Here is a 13,179-nt window from a genome sequence, read left to right on the forward strand (position 1 = left end):
AATTTGAAAAATAAGTAATTAACACTGAGGGTCAAAAGTAAAACATGAAAAAAAAATTGTTTTTTTATAGGTCAAAAGTGACAAGTAAAAATGAAAATCTATTTTTGGAACAAGTGACAAATAAAAGTGAATGGAAGGAGTAATTTAAATATTTAATTTAAAAAATTTAAGTTATTATTTTAATAAATGAAATTTTCATAATTTGTGGAAAAGGGAAGCTACCAAATTTTAAGTTATTAGTTTAACCATGTATAATTTATATAATTTTCCGTCAAAGGAGGTTCAGATGAACCCCTTAGTACAAGGTGGCTCCGCCCCTGTTGCAACACATGGAGTTTAGTTTCCATTTGAGCTAATGTTGGCTTATTAGGTTATTGGTTGAAGGTAAAACAGTGGAGACTTATGTCTCATCACATCAAAGCCTTCAATTAGATTGAGCCGCCCTTGTATTTATAATTTTACAAGTACAAGTATAGTAGTTTCTGAAAAAACCACAGTATTCTGTTCTTAATTATTGAATTTATCTATAGTAGTATTATTTAGAGTCACAAAATACACTTAGGTGTAAAACTCACCAAGCTTGGTAATACTCACACATTGAGATTACAGAACTGTAGGATTCTCTCACAATGTCAACTTCTATTGTTACAAGGGACCATAGATATATGTATAATGTTCAAAAAGTTACTTAGCAAGGACTTGTTTCTCCATCAAATTATCGTCTGATAATTGAGTAGGTGGTTCTTCGTCCTTGTTTGCTTTAATTATATCGACTCTAGTCCTCAAGAAGCTAGGTTGATTCGTCGAAGATAGAAGTCTTGCCCACATCCTGTCTGTAATCACAACCTTGTTTTGTTTCTCAATGATTCTCTGTTATATAAAAGTAGATCATATATTAGTGCTGCCAATCTTGGGTATCATAAGGTAAGAAGGATAACCGTATTGTATGTAATACGAAAAGAAACGAGTGAGAGGAAATGAAACTCACATTAAAGGGTATGTAAGCATGTCTGTTGTTGACAGGACCAACCGTAAAGCCTGTGTAGCCAGCCATGGCTCCATGTACAGCGCTTTGCGCTAGAAGAGTGCAATACACATTGTCAGATGCATTACTTGGAATAGCCCGAATCATGTATGTGGGATCTGCACAGAAGCAGGTTGTTAGCTAGGGTCCTCATCAAATTGACATTCATTCAAAACAATAATAATAACCAACCTATATATTTAAGATTAATGAGCATCTTCTTTTGTTTCGAGAAATGCTCCTGCAAAAAGATTCGTAGTGTTTAGTACAACTGCACACAATGTAGTGTTCAATGAACGCGCACTTAATGTAGGACGATCATTAAGTAGATCACAACGATGAATTGTACCTTTATCCTTTCTGAGATCCATAAGCCAACATCTTGTAAAAGTTTATTCCCTGAAGGATCAGTGGATTTCAAACTCTCGGAAACTAGCTCTTGTCCGGCACCTTCAGCTATAACTATAACCATGTGTCCGTTGTCTTTGAGCCTATGTTCGATATATTCAAACAGACCACCACTTCCTTCAAGATAGAAAGGGGATTCTGGAATCAAACAGCAGTCAACATCTCGACTAGCAAGAGTAGCATGCATCGCGATGAACCCTGCACAATGAATACATGTTAAAGAAATGTAAATCAGACAGACAATTTCTGCTATTTTATATGCAGTAGATCAGTTTTGTCATGTATATGTAGCAGTATCAATCTGCAATCGAAAAATATAGCAGGTGAAGATTACCACTATCCCGTCCCATTAACTTCACAAGGCCAATTCCATTCTCAAAACTGGTAGCTTCAACATGAGCAGCACTAATAGCACGTTGGGCTTCCTCAACGGCAGAGTCAAAACCAAATGACCTGTCAATAACCTGAAGAGAAGCAGAAAGATCACTAATTTAATTTGGTCACCCACCTAATATTTTGGTACTTATATAATCTATATGAAAAAGTAGTTACCGGTATATCATTATCGATTGTCTTGGGGATTCCAGCAACTGCAACATTGAGACCACGCCTTCTAATTTCCTATAGGAGAAGAGACAGAATAAACTTGAGTGACACAGTTCCATTATTTTCACCATCAACACACTAAATATTATATCACATCAAGTGGTTACATTAGAATGATCAATTGATCTAAAACATGTTCTTCTGAAGTATTATTCTGGAATGGTTACGGATTAAGGGCTAAGAAGGTCTACCTCAAATATCACCGCGGCCCCTCTCTGGGTTCCGTCTCCTCCAATTATATAAACCTTGAAAACAAAAGGCAACATGAATATCTTTACTGGATGCACATACTAGATGGAAAGAAAATACCCTGAGTTACTTCTTAAATGAATTATCCTGAGTTAGTTCAGTAATAAAGTTTTACCTGATTGATACCCCGGTCCTGAATGCTATCTACTATTTTCTTGGTAACATGACCTCCTCGAGATGTCCCAAGAATTGTTCCACCGCGTTTATGGATATCATTAACAACCTTTGGTGTCAACGGAATCGTGTTTTTTGAATAGAAACCTCGATATCCTCCCTACACATCCACACATTTCATTAGTTCTGATGCAGATATGCATAAAACAAACTTTTTGAATTACGAATCAAAATAGAATGTACTGTTAAAACATAGCAGAAGAGCAAGATATTAAAAACTTCGAAAGAATAATATATGAAGTTTCATTTCAACCTTTTTTGTTTGTTAAGTTTGATTTCAACCTTACTCCTTGTGTTCCTAAAAATTCCCAAAGTTATGCATTATACTTTGGATTGCGAGAACTATTAATCTAGTTGCTGCAATCCTCTTCAAGATGAGTCTTGATGCTACTGGTTCTACAACTATCTATCAAGCATTTTGATGAGCAGAGTTTTAAATAAAAGGGACACCAAATATGTAACCATTGTCATAAGTAAAGTTGCTTTATTTTTCGAAGGCATAATACATAAACATTCATTTGGCCTCAACTAGCAAGTAAGCACTCCAACTTTGAAAGTGCACATCTAGACACCTCAACTCGTCTCCTCCACTGTGTCAGTTGAACACTCCAACTTACAAAACGATCATCTAGAAACCTCCAAAACTTATGTGCCACATCATCTTTGGGTATCCACGATACACCAGTGAGGACGAGTTGAAGTGTTAATTAGTTGCCAGTTGAGACCAAGTTAAGGTGTCTATTTATGTATTATGCAATTGCTTGAATGTATTACTGTGACATTGAATGAAATGTATACTCACATCTATCCCCATGACTCTGCTTACGCCATACATGTAGTGTAGGCCACATACTATTTCCCTGATAACTGTATTGAGACCGGGACATAAACCTCCACATGTTACAATACATGCATAAACATCATCTGGCTCAAAATAAACCTGAAAAATCATCCAGAACGTTCATATTTAATTCGACAAAACCATAGAATCTGGATGCTGAATATGCAGTAGTTACATTAGATAACTTCATATACCTTTTGGCAAGGACCAGCTCGACGAAAATGTAACCCTCTTGGACTGTTCTTGTGGACAACAACCTGTTAATTTGTAGGCCAACATGTAAGCAGAAAAAAGCCTTGTCCAACCAGTATTCCATTAAGGGATATCTATCATATACATACTATTCAGTATTCCCTCAAAATATCATGAAACTTAAGTTTGTTTATGTTCTTTCAGGAATATGGAGGCAGAAAATTCATCCAACGATATAAGCATTGTAATTAAGACAAATTAAAACGACTTTTGTCTCCGTACACATAATTGCTTCTCCAAATGATTAGAAGGCAATCCACAAATATGTTTTCCATTTAAACAGAACTGACCTTTTCGGCAACTGTATCATCCTCATCGACAAAATACTGCCTGGAAAAATGTTAAAATTTCAGTTGATCAACCTGATCCTCTTGAACTTTATACATAAGCAACCAAAACTAAAGGAGAATAATATCAGGTGACTTACTTAACTACTGAATATGAAGGATTATGCTGCAATGGATTAGTATATGTCTGCAATAACAGGACAAGTATTTAGTACTTGATCAAAATAGAGACTCCTAATCCCTTGGACTTGGAGAGTGTAGATCATAGAAAGAATTGGAAGCACAAACACCTCATAGAGCAAAAATCGAGTTCATTTATCAGATGATCACTCAACTTACCGTTATTATCTCAAAAGGTCAGAAAATTGGAATCAAGAAGAAATGTGACTTTGTGAGATAATAACGACATGAGAAATCAGTCATATTCCACCAACTGCTTCTTTATAAATAAACAAATATAAAGAAAGTATCAACTTAATCATACACAAATATAATTCAATCATACTGCAACACTACCAGTACTTTTGTTCAATATTCAACATGGGGAATCAAAAGGAAACTTGTATACCAATTGATTAATCAATTGAATCTAGATGAGAATTCACAAATAAATAAGAAGAAATAAAATTAACTTTTTTTTAAAAAAAAGTCATAAGTTATAAGCTCGACCAATTATACTAGCTCTAAAAATAAGAGATAGGTAGAGGTAAAAAAAACGTACAAGAAGATTCGGAATGTAATCAGACAAATGAGGAACGTCTTCTAGAACATAACCATCATCACCGATCACAATTTTCTTCTTCTGCTGCTGTGAATTAGTCACTTCTCCCATTGAACAACTTATATTATTCAAATTATGCACTGCAAAACTATCATCCAATGATCCCATAATTCAATTCAAATCTACTTAACTATTTATCTCAAAATGAAACAAATCAATTACCCCCAAAATTGCTAAAACGAAGTTGAGCAGACCCTCTCTGAAATTTCAACTAAAAATAGTCAACAAAAGTAACATATAAAATACAAAAAATACGCAGGTGGCAACTGTTTATTGAATTTTCTCGTGGGTTTTTTGGTCAAGAGTTCACGAAAAGTTATTACAAAAAAATGAAACGACTCAAATTGTTTTGAGTGATCTGGAAATTAGAAGATTCTCTAATTATATTCTAGATTCTGTCAAATATGGATTTCACTTAATAGATATAGAAAAAATAAAAAAGAAAGGTGAGGTCAATAATGAGCTAACACTTTGAATATTTTACTAAATTAACGTTAAGAGTAGCATGTCAATCGTCGATCCCCACGCCTTCATTATTCTTTATTTTTCTATTCAGCAATCAACTGCCACTTGTTGTTTTGCCCTTAGCCCAAATACACGCCACAAATTTTCATTTTAACATGAGCCTATTATTTCTTTCATTTTAAAATAAGTGTCAAACAAAACTGATGGCTTTTAAAAAAGTTATACAAAATAAAGTCTTTTGAAGTTGAATACTAGTACTTATTATTGTTTGAAATTTTAAAACAATACTTACACTAGAGCAAATTCTTTTACACTTATTTTTGGGATGGAGGTTATTAGTCTTATTACTTCCTCTGTCTAAAATTATTTATCTTTTTCCTAAAAGGCAATTATCTTAAATTTTAGAAATTTAAAATAAAATAAAATTACTTTTTTTCATTTTGTCCTTGGTATAGTTTTTTCTTGAAAACTACAAAATCCATAAGATGCAACTTTTTTTTCCCTACTTTCTTGTTCCTCCTTATCTGCCACCATATCTTCACCCAAACTTTGTATCTCTAGTGAATAAAAAATAGAACTCAGACTGCCTTGCTTTTTCTAGTGGGTGGTGACGTTTCTAGACTCTACTAGTTGTGGAGATGTTAAAATGGGAAATTTAAAAAAATATATCATCCAACATAAAATATTCAATAGTATCTAATATTATATCTTATATCAGGGGAAATATAATATATAATATGTCAATTTTGTGTGACAGCGTATAATAATATAGAAATTAAATATAGATTAAACTATATATAATAGTATATTGTTTTATATTAAACTGATTTGAGTGGATCTTCTATTAGTTTTCCTAGAGGGGTTTGGTACCTATTTTAAGTTCCAGTTAATTTAAGTTTTTGTTAGAAAACCTCTTATTGAAAGGTAAATTACTCACTATTTGTGAATGAATCCAACCAACAATGACTTGGGAAACCATTATCTCAAAGGGGCTAACCTAAGATATTGACATGTACATATAAACCTCTAATTAGAACTTTAATCAAATGACACAAAAGGGTCTTTTCAAAAGCCAAGATGGGGAGAATTTAGTACTATGGCGAATTAATACATAAAAAATACATTAAATATATGGTATATTGTTGTTATTATTAAGTTATCAACAAGGTTCAGGCTTCAGCAGAAAATAGAGAGCAAATATTTTCCCCTTAATTAACGTGTATCCTTAAAAAAAAATTCGGAGAGAATGTAATTATACAAAACACTGATAAGAAAAAAAAAAAAGTATCCGATCGTATATATATGGTCTCTATTTATTTATATAATATAAAGGTTAATAAGAAAATTTTAAGAATTCTATGGTTTATAATTAACTAATATAAAAAAATATTGAGGATTTACTGGTTATGCAACACATGCCATGGGATACAAGAAAGAAAATGGAGAATGGAATATTAGCAGTAGATCTCGGAACAAAGAAGCTTTACATTTTGCTTCGAAACTACAAAGTGAATGCAATCAACTTCATCTGCCTCAAGGAAATATTGGCCTCTCTGGGTTCATACACCACGCGCAATTGTGCTTGCCCACAGATCTGCTGGGACTCTTGGCCTAGGAGCATACTGAAATCAATAACACGCCATGTTAGAGATTCAACCATATAATGCACGCCAAGGCTCTTGTGTTTCTTTTGAAGACTTTGTTGCATCCCAGGCTATCTTTTCTCCTGAGAAACTAAGAGATGAGAAGCTAGCCAAATGCTGTCCTATCTCATGTATCACCTGGAAGTTGGAAAGTGAGATATGTATTAGTATACTTTATTTTTCACCTTTTTTTCTTTGGCTGGGAGGAGGGAGGAGGGAGGAGAAGTAACTGCTAACTCTATCGAGCCCTCCTACTGAGATAGAGAAATGATATTCTCCAAGTAAACACTTGAACACTGATCAAATTACAGACAGGTAGGCTTAGATCCGTCATTCTGGTCAGAGAATTTCGGAGGATAAATGGCATAATATTCAAGTCGATAGCTCTAATTCAACTACATCAATCAAATCCCTAGAACCACAATGTTGATTGCTTAAGAAACAACAACATAACAGTGTAATCTCACAAGTGGACTCATAGATATAGAGGTTGTTTCTGCAACTTAAAATAAAGCACTTCCAAGCAGTTTGAAAGAGAGAAGTAACAACAGCAAAATAATGTGAATGGTTGCTTAAGAAAACCTTCACAGCAATTACCAGTTTTCAAAATATGTAGCTGCTTCCACAAATCCGTCTATTTTCACAAGTTCATTCCTTAATCAACTTGATTTATTTTTCTGTTACTGTCAGAGGAAAGGGGAATAATGGTGTTATATTACTCTACAAGGCTTAAAGTCAATGTATGGCTTAAAATATCTTCATCTGCTTGAACTCAAGCAACTTTACCACTCAGGTTTTATTTTTGCACCTGTATTAACTTACTACCTGGCATACATACGCCATTCAGCTCGGCCAGCTGCATTAGGATATATCCAAGTTAACTGCACTAGAGCTAAATTATTCTATTTTAAGTGTTTCTTCCATGCAGTAATTAACCAAGTTATCTTTTATGTTAATTGTCATAGAAAATGAAGTAAATAACATTAACATTATCTAAGACTTCAATTTTTGATTATATTTAACCAAAGACAATATATGGCTTTGTCTATCTTGATCTGCTTGAACTCAAGCAACCAAGAGCTGGTTTTTTTGCCACTCCAGTTAGATTTTTGCTGCTGTATTAACTTACTGCCTGGCATACATAAGCCATTCAGCTCGGCCAGCTGCAATAGGATATATCAAAGTTTACTGCACGAGAGCTTAATTATTCTTTTTTTTTTTTTTGAACTTGGTAACTTTGTATTATATCACAAAACAGTACATGGGTCGTACTGTAACCTTATATACAAGTGTACTCCTGATTTCACTTCTCTACGTCTAAATTGAGTCTAACACATCAATAATAGAGACAGTGTCATTAGAGTATAATTGATTACACCAAAAGACTAAAAGTAAAATGCAGTTTAGTTTAATTATTCTTTTTAAAGTGCTTCCTTTCATTCTGTTTTTAGCAGTACATTCCTTAGTCAAGTTATTTTTTATGTTAGTTGTCAATTGTCATAGAAAAGGAAATAATAACGTTAATCTTGTAAGACTTAAAATTTTGAGTATATTTAACCAAAAATAATATATGGCTTTGTCTATCTTGATCAGCCTGAACTCAAGCAACCAAGAGCTGGTTTTTTGCCACTCTAGATTGAATTTTGCAGTTGTATAAACTTACTGCCTGGCATACATAAGCCATTCAGCTCGGCCAACTGCAATAGGATACATATCAAAGTTAATTGCATGAGAGCTAAAATATTCTATTGAAAGTGTTTTATTTCATTCTGTTTTCAGCAGTACACTCCATTGAAAGTTATTTTTTAGGTTACTTGTCATAGAAAAGGATATAATAACATTAATGTTATCTAAGAGACTAAGACTTCAAATTCTGATGTATCTATCGAACCAAAAGTTAATATATGGCTTTGTCTATCTTGATCTTCTTGAACTCAAGCAACCAATTGTCAAAGAAAAGGAAATAATAATGTAAACGTTATCTAAGACATAAAATTTTGATTATATTTAACCAAAGACAATATATGGCTTTGTCTATCTTGACCAGCCTGAACTCAAGCAACCAAGAGCTGGTTTTTTTGCCACTCTGGATTGAATTTTGCAGCTGTATAAACTTACTGCCTGGCATACATAAGCCATTCAGCTCGGCCAGCTGCAATAGGATATATATCAAAGTTAATTGCATGAGAGCCAAATTCTATTTTAAAGTGCTTACTTTCAGTCTGTTTTCAGCTACACATTCCTTAATCAAGTTAGTTTTCTTTTGTCACAGGAAATGCAACAATGATATTATCAGACTTAAAAGTTGATCAGATTAAATCAAAGACAATTTATGGCTTTGTCTATCTTGATCTGCATGAATTTCAGCAATCAAGAGCTGGTTTTTGCCACTTTGGTTTGATTTTGCAGCTGTAATAACTTACTGCATGGCAATACATAAGCCACTCAGCTCGGCCAGCTGCAATAGGATACAACAATAGAAACTGCACTAGGGCTAAATTTACTCTTATTTAAAGTGCTTTCCCCCTCTCCCCCTCCCACCCCATTTTTAAAACACATGCAGAAATACGAAAAAATAAATAAATACCAGGATTAAATTGTTCAGAAGACTACATTTTGAACAAGGACTACATCTTAAATAAAATTTAGATAAGAAACAAAGAAGCATCTCTAATGTTAAAAGCATGAAAAACAACCATTTACTGAACAAGCATATGAACATTTATAAAGTACCTCATGGTCCTCCTCTGAAGTCTTACGATGCAAATTTTGACCTTTTTTGCCAATTATAACAAAAGTAGGCATCTTCAGGACTCGAACCAATTGAAGTAAGCAGGCCAACTGTTCGTTAAAAATCTGCAACGATGGGGGAGGGCTTTGCAAATTTGTGCACAAAGCTTTAGTAAGGTCACTAGAGGCACCTACTTGCAACCCATAAACTGATATACTGTCAACTGCAACAGAAGTTCTATTTTCCATCTTAAGTTTAGTTGCAGCCACAACAAAAGGGGCTACAATTGTGGGCATATTTGACAACCCATCTCCTACTAACAGTGCCAGAACTTCATTGAGAGCACAAGCAAGTGTTGGAGGCTCATAGTTTTCCAGTAGTAACAGAGACACCTAAGAAAGGGAAAAAAATCAAAATATGGTCTATAATCCCCAAAAGCAAAATACCTAACCAATTCAGTACAATGTATGGTAGTAGTTTTGCCCTTTATCAGTATCTAAATGTGAATTTGGTATGAATAACCCTCCATATCTAGGCAATGCTGTAAACATTTCTTATTGATGACTCAAACCAGCTTTTGCACACCTCAATTAATTCCACATGTACCAGCTACAAGTACCAGATAAAACTCCCTATACAAAATCTAGGACAGATGGAAAGAAATCACCTAGTGCAGAAATCGAATGTCAAACCAAATGTATCTCAACCCAACTTCATTGATCAACGGGCCACACCCTTGAGTGCAACGTTGTAAACACATTTTACTACACACTATCATTAAAAATTATATTTTGATACATTGCCTTGCCCTATACAGTATACACTTTTTTTACATAACCAAAGACTGAAAAAAATATCTAAACCGCTGGAAATATGCAGAAAGAGTCCAGGAATACATTTTTCTCAGTATCAAAAGCAAAAGTACCTCGAGATTTGCTCCATTGAGAAAATGAACGACTTCAACCGAAACCTTTTGATCTTTGATTCCGTAACGTTGTAAGGATAAATCGAGCGATTCTTGCCTGAAATGAAATCGATTAAGTAAGAAGATATAATCAATAGAAGGGGGGAGAGGTGGTGTTGCTTACCGTTTTTGAAGGTTGGATTTAGGGTTTGGTTGAAGAGCTTCGAAGATGGCGGTGCCGAAGCCCGTTGGATCTCTGAAGAGTAGTATTACTTTTGGGGCTACCTTCATTTCTTCTTCTGCAATGCAATGAAATGGAATGCCCTAATTCGCCTGTTTATAGTACTGGAAACATTTCGGGTCGTTTGGTACTTCAATTCGGGTTCAAGAAAGATCCATGGAGCACTTAACACCTTGTTTGGATGGTTGTTACTTAGATTCTATTGTATCGTATCATTTAAATTTATCGTCACGTAACAACGAAAAGACCTATTATATGTAACGACTGAGTTGGTGTAATCACGTCGTTACCTTAATATTCTCTTCTCATTTTATTTACTTTTTTTGTAGGTTTATCACTCAAATTATGAATGTGTGACATCATGTAAAAACAAAGAAATGATATAATATATCCAAATATTGTATTCATAACAATACAATACGATACTTATAAAACAATGTGTAACAACCATCCAAACAAAGTGTAAGTAACAGTAGACAAAATGTATTCTACTATATTATAAAAGAGAGTTTAGGCCTAAATATAATATATAATATTTAAGATTGGACTTTTCCCAATCTTGAATATTATATATTATACTTGTGGGACTTTTAAAAGGAAGTTTCTTGAATATTATATAGGCAGAATGGTCTGGTGGACCCTTGTACTTGTATCTGTTTGTATTGTGAACCTTTCTACTTACCCTTTTATCATCTGGACCCCTGAACCCATCCAAATCCAACATTTTAAACACTTTTTTTGATGTGGTATGGAGCGTGTTGCACAAACACATACACGTTGGCCAAAAAGGAAAAAAAAAATCCACGTATGATATTATATTCCATGTGGCAAATGACTCACCTTAAACTAAGAATAGTCCTAACTCCGGCGAAATTTTTCAAACCTTCGCGACTTTTACACTTCTCCTCTTCTCCGCTTCTCTTCTCCTCTCCGCGACGTTCGCCTGTGATTTTCCAAACCTTCGCTCAGTTGAAGCTCAGTTCCACTCTGATTTTCGTTGTAAGTTCTTGCCTTTTGCGTTAGTTCTGATCTTTTTCATTTTCTCGCGCGTATCTGTTTGATTTTAGGGTCGACTTGTCATTCGATTTTCTGAAATTTTTTGGGGATTTTACTTTGGTTTGGATGTAATATTATTGTAATATGCTTTCTTAGTTGATGTATGACTTTGAGTGACTTCAATGGCATATTTCGTGAATTCGAGTAGATTTTAGGATTTATTCGTAAAATCCCAATTTCAACTAAAATTAATATTTTATTTCTGGTCAATTGTCTTGGATATTGATAGTGTTAGTGGAGCATTATTACAGCAATTACAGTCATGGTAAGTTAATGGCTTTAACTGTTACAACAATTCATTATTTCCTTAAAAAAATTAGGGATTTTTGTGTTACAGTCATGGTAAGTTTATGATTTAACTGTAGTTATTTTTTTTTTTGACTTTACAGACATCGTAAGATAATGGCTTTAACTATAGTGACACTTCAATTTCACTATGGGGGCTGTTTTGTATCTAATCCTACTTTAAGGTATGTCAATGAAATCAGTAGTGTTGAAAAGATTAATATAGATGTAGATGAGTTGCATATTATGTTGTTTCATAAAATAGCAATGGAATTGGGTGTTGAAAATGTTGAGACATTTGGATGTAGAGTTAACAAGAAGGGTACTTTTTACATGTTAAATACTGATTCTGATGTTTTAAACTTTCTGAATGGTTTGAAGGGTGCTGATTTTGCTGATGTATATGTTGTACATCCCATTAGTATACCTTTAGTTGTAGAGGAGATACTTGTATTGCCTAGCACTAATGCTGATGTGTCCTCATCTCCACAACAAGATAATGCTGATGTGTCTTCCTCCCCACACACAAATAGGGTTGATATGTCATCCTCCCCACAAATAGATAGGGCTGATGTGTCTTCATCTCAACCATTTGATGAAAATGAAAATAGGGATTTAAACCAAAATCAGCCCCTTTTAGTTGAAGAGCAGTCCCCTTTAGTTGAAGAACAAGTCCCTGCCCCTAGAGTTGAAGAACATTCTGATTCTGATTCACTCTATGATATTCATGAAAATATTGATGATTTGAGTGATTTGGATGAGGAGTTGCTTCAAGCTAGGCAGTCTAATATTCAAGAACAAGTTAAAGAAAAGACTGCTAGAGTAAATCTAGATGAGATACCATCTGGTCCTATAGGTATAAATGCTGGTTTTGAAGACATTTATAAGGAGAAGAGGGGGAGATTTGATGGCAATTTGGGTGGTGATGACCCTTATTTTGATAGCTCAGATCCTGATAGAGACATTAGTGAAGATGAAGGGGATCCTGTTGAGAATGATGAAGTGGTAGATCCAGCACCTAGGAAGGAAAGTACAAAGATCTACTTTGATCCAACTGCTAAAGAGGTTTTATTTCAACTGTATATGATATTTTTGAATCACATAGGGTTTAGGGAGGCACTGCAAACTTACTCTATTCAGAAGGGTGTTAATATTAAGTTGAAACCTAATGAGAAGGAAATGATAAGGGCAAAGTGTAATAAAAAAGGTTGTCCTTGGCATATTCTTGGAAG

At 34.2% G+C, this 13,179-nt stretch overlaps 2 protein-coding genes across 2 annotated transcripts; both read right to left on the minus strand.

Moving 5' to 3' along the window:
- Positions 1-499: 499 nt before the first annotated feature.
- Positions 500-4,773, minus strand: LOC125835596 (ATP-dependent 6-phosphofructokinase 6-like). Its single transcript, XM_049514714.1, has 13 exons — positions 4,563-4,773; positions 3,982-4,028; positions 3,845-3,884; positions 3,497-3,559; positions 3,264-3,401; positions 2,403-2,561; positions 2,230-2,283; positions 1,985-2,053; positions 1,767-1,896; positions 1,374-1,630; positions 1,217-1,265; positions 989-1,143; positions 500-870 (listed from the first exon to the last, which is right to left on the minus strand). The coding sequence occupies exons 1-13, from the start codon at positions 4,728-4,730 to the stop codon at positions 685-687; spliced, it is 1,515 nt and encodes a 504-aa protein (XP_049370671.1). The 5' UTR covers positions 4,731-4,773; the 3' UTR covers positions 500-684.
- Positions 4,774-6,432: 1,659 nt separating this feature from the next.
- Positions 6,433-10,739, minus strand: LOC125835600 (uncharacterized). Its single transcript, XM_049514717.1, has 4 exons — positions 10,550-10,739; positions 10,387-10,483; positions 9,464-9,853; positions 6,433-6,868 (listed from the first exon to the last, which is right to left on the minus strand). Exons 1-4 carry the CDS (start codon positions 10,654-10,656, stop codon positions 6,740-6,742), a joined length of 723 nt encoding a protein of 240 aa, XP_049370674.1. The 5' UTR covers positions 10,657-10,739; the 3' UTR covers positions 6,433-6,739.
- Between the last annotated feature and the right edge of the window lie 2,440 nt (positions 10,740-13,179).

Source organism: Solanum verrucosum, unplaced genomic scaffold, assembly GCF_900185275.1.
Source record: "Solanum verrucosum unplaced genomic scaffold, falcon-dt-bn FXZP01000040.1, whole genome shotgun sequence".
In the NCBI taxonomy this organism is placed as follows: Eukaryota; Viridiplantae; Streptophyta; class Magnoliopsida; order Solanales; family Solanaceae; genus Solanum; species Solanum verrucosum.

Bases quoted from the DNA above. Each gene is read 5' to 3' on its own strand.
- LOC125835596 (XM_049514714.1), bottom strand. From the start codon at position 4,730: ATGGGATCATTGGATGATAGTTTTGCAGTGCATAATTTGAATAATATA. The intron at 2,562-3,263 runs GTGAGTATACAT...GTGGATGTGTAG, and splicing joins GCAGAGTCATGGGGATAGAT to GGAGGATATCGAGGTTTCTA. The intron at 2,054-2,229 runs GTAGACCTTCTT...CTTCTCCTATAG, and splicing joins GGGCCGCGGTGATATTTGAG to GAAATTAGAAGGCGTGGTCT.
- LOC125835600 (XM_049514717.1), bottom strand. From the start codon at position 10,656: ATGAAGGTAGCCCCAAAAGTAATACTACTCTTCAGAGATCCAACGGGC. The intron at 10,484-10,549 runs GTAAGCAACACC...ATTTCATTTCAG, and splicing joins AAATCCAACCTTCAAAAACG to GCAAGAATCGCTCGATTTAT. The intron at 6,869-9,463 runs GTACTTTATAAA...TCCAACTTCCAG, and splicing joins CTTCAGAGGAGGACCATGAG to GTGATACATGAGATAGGACA.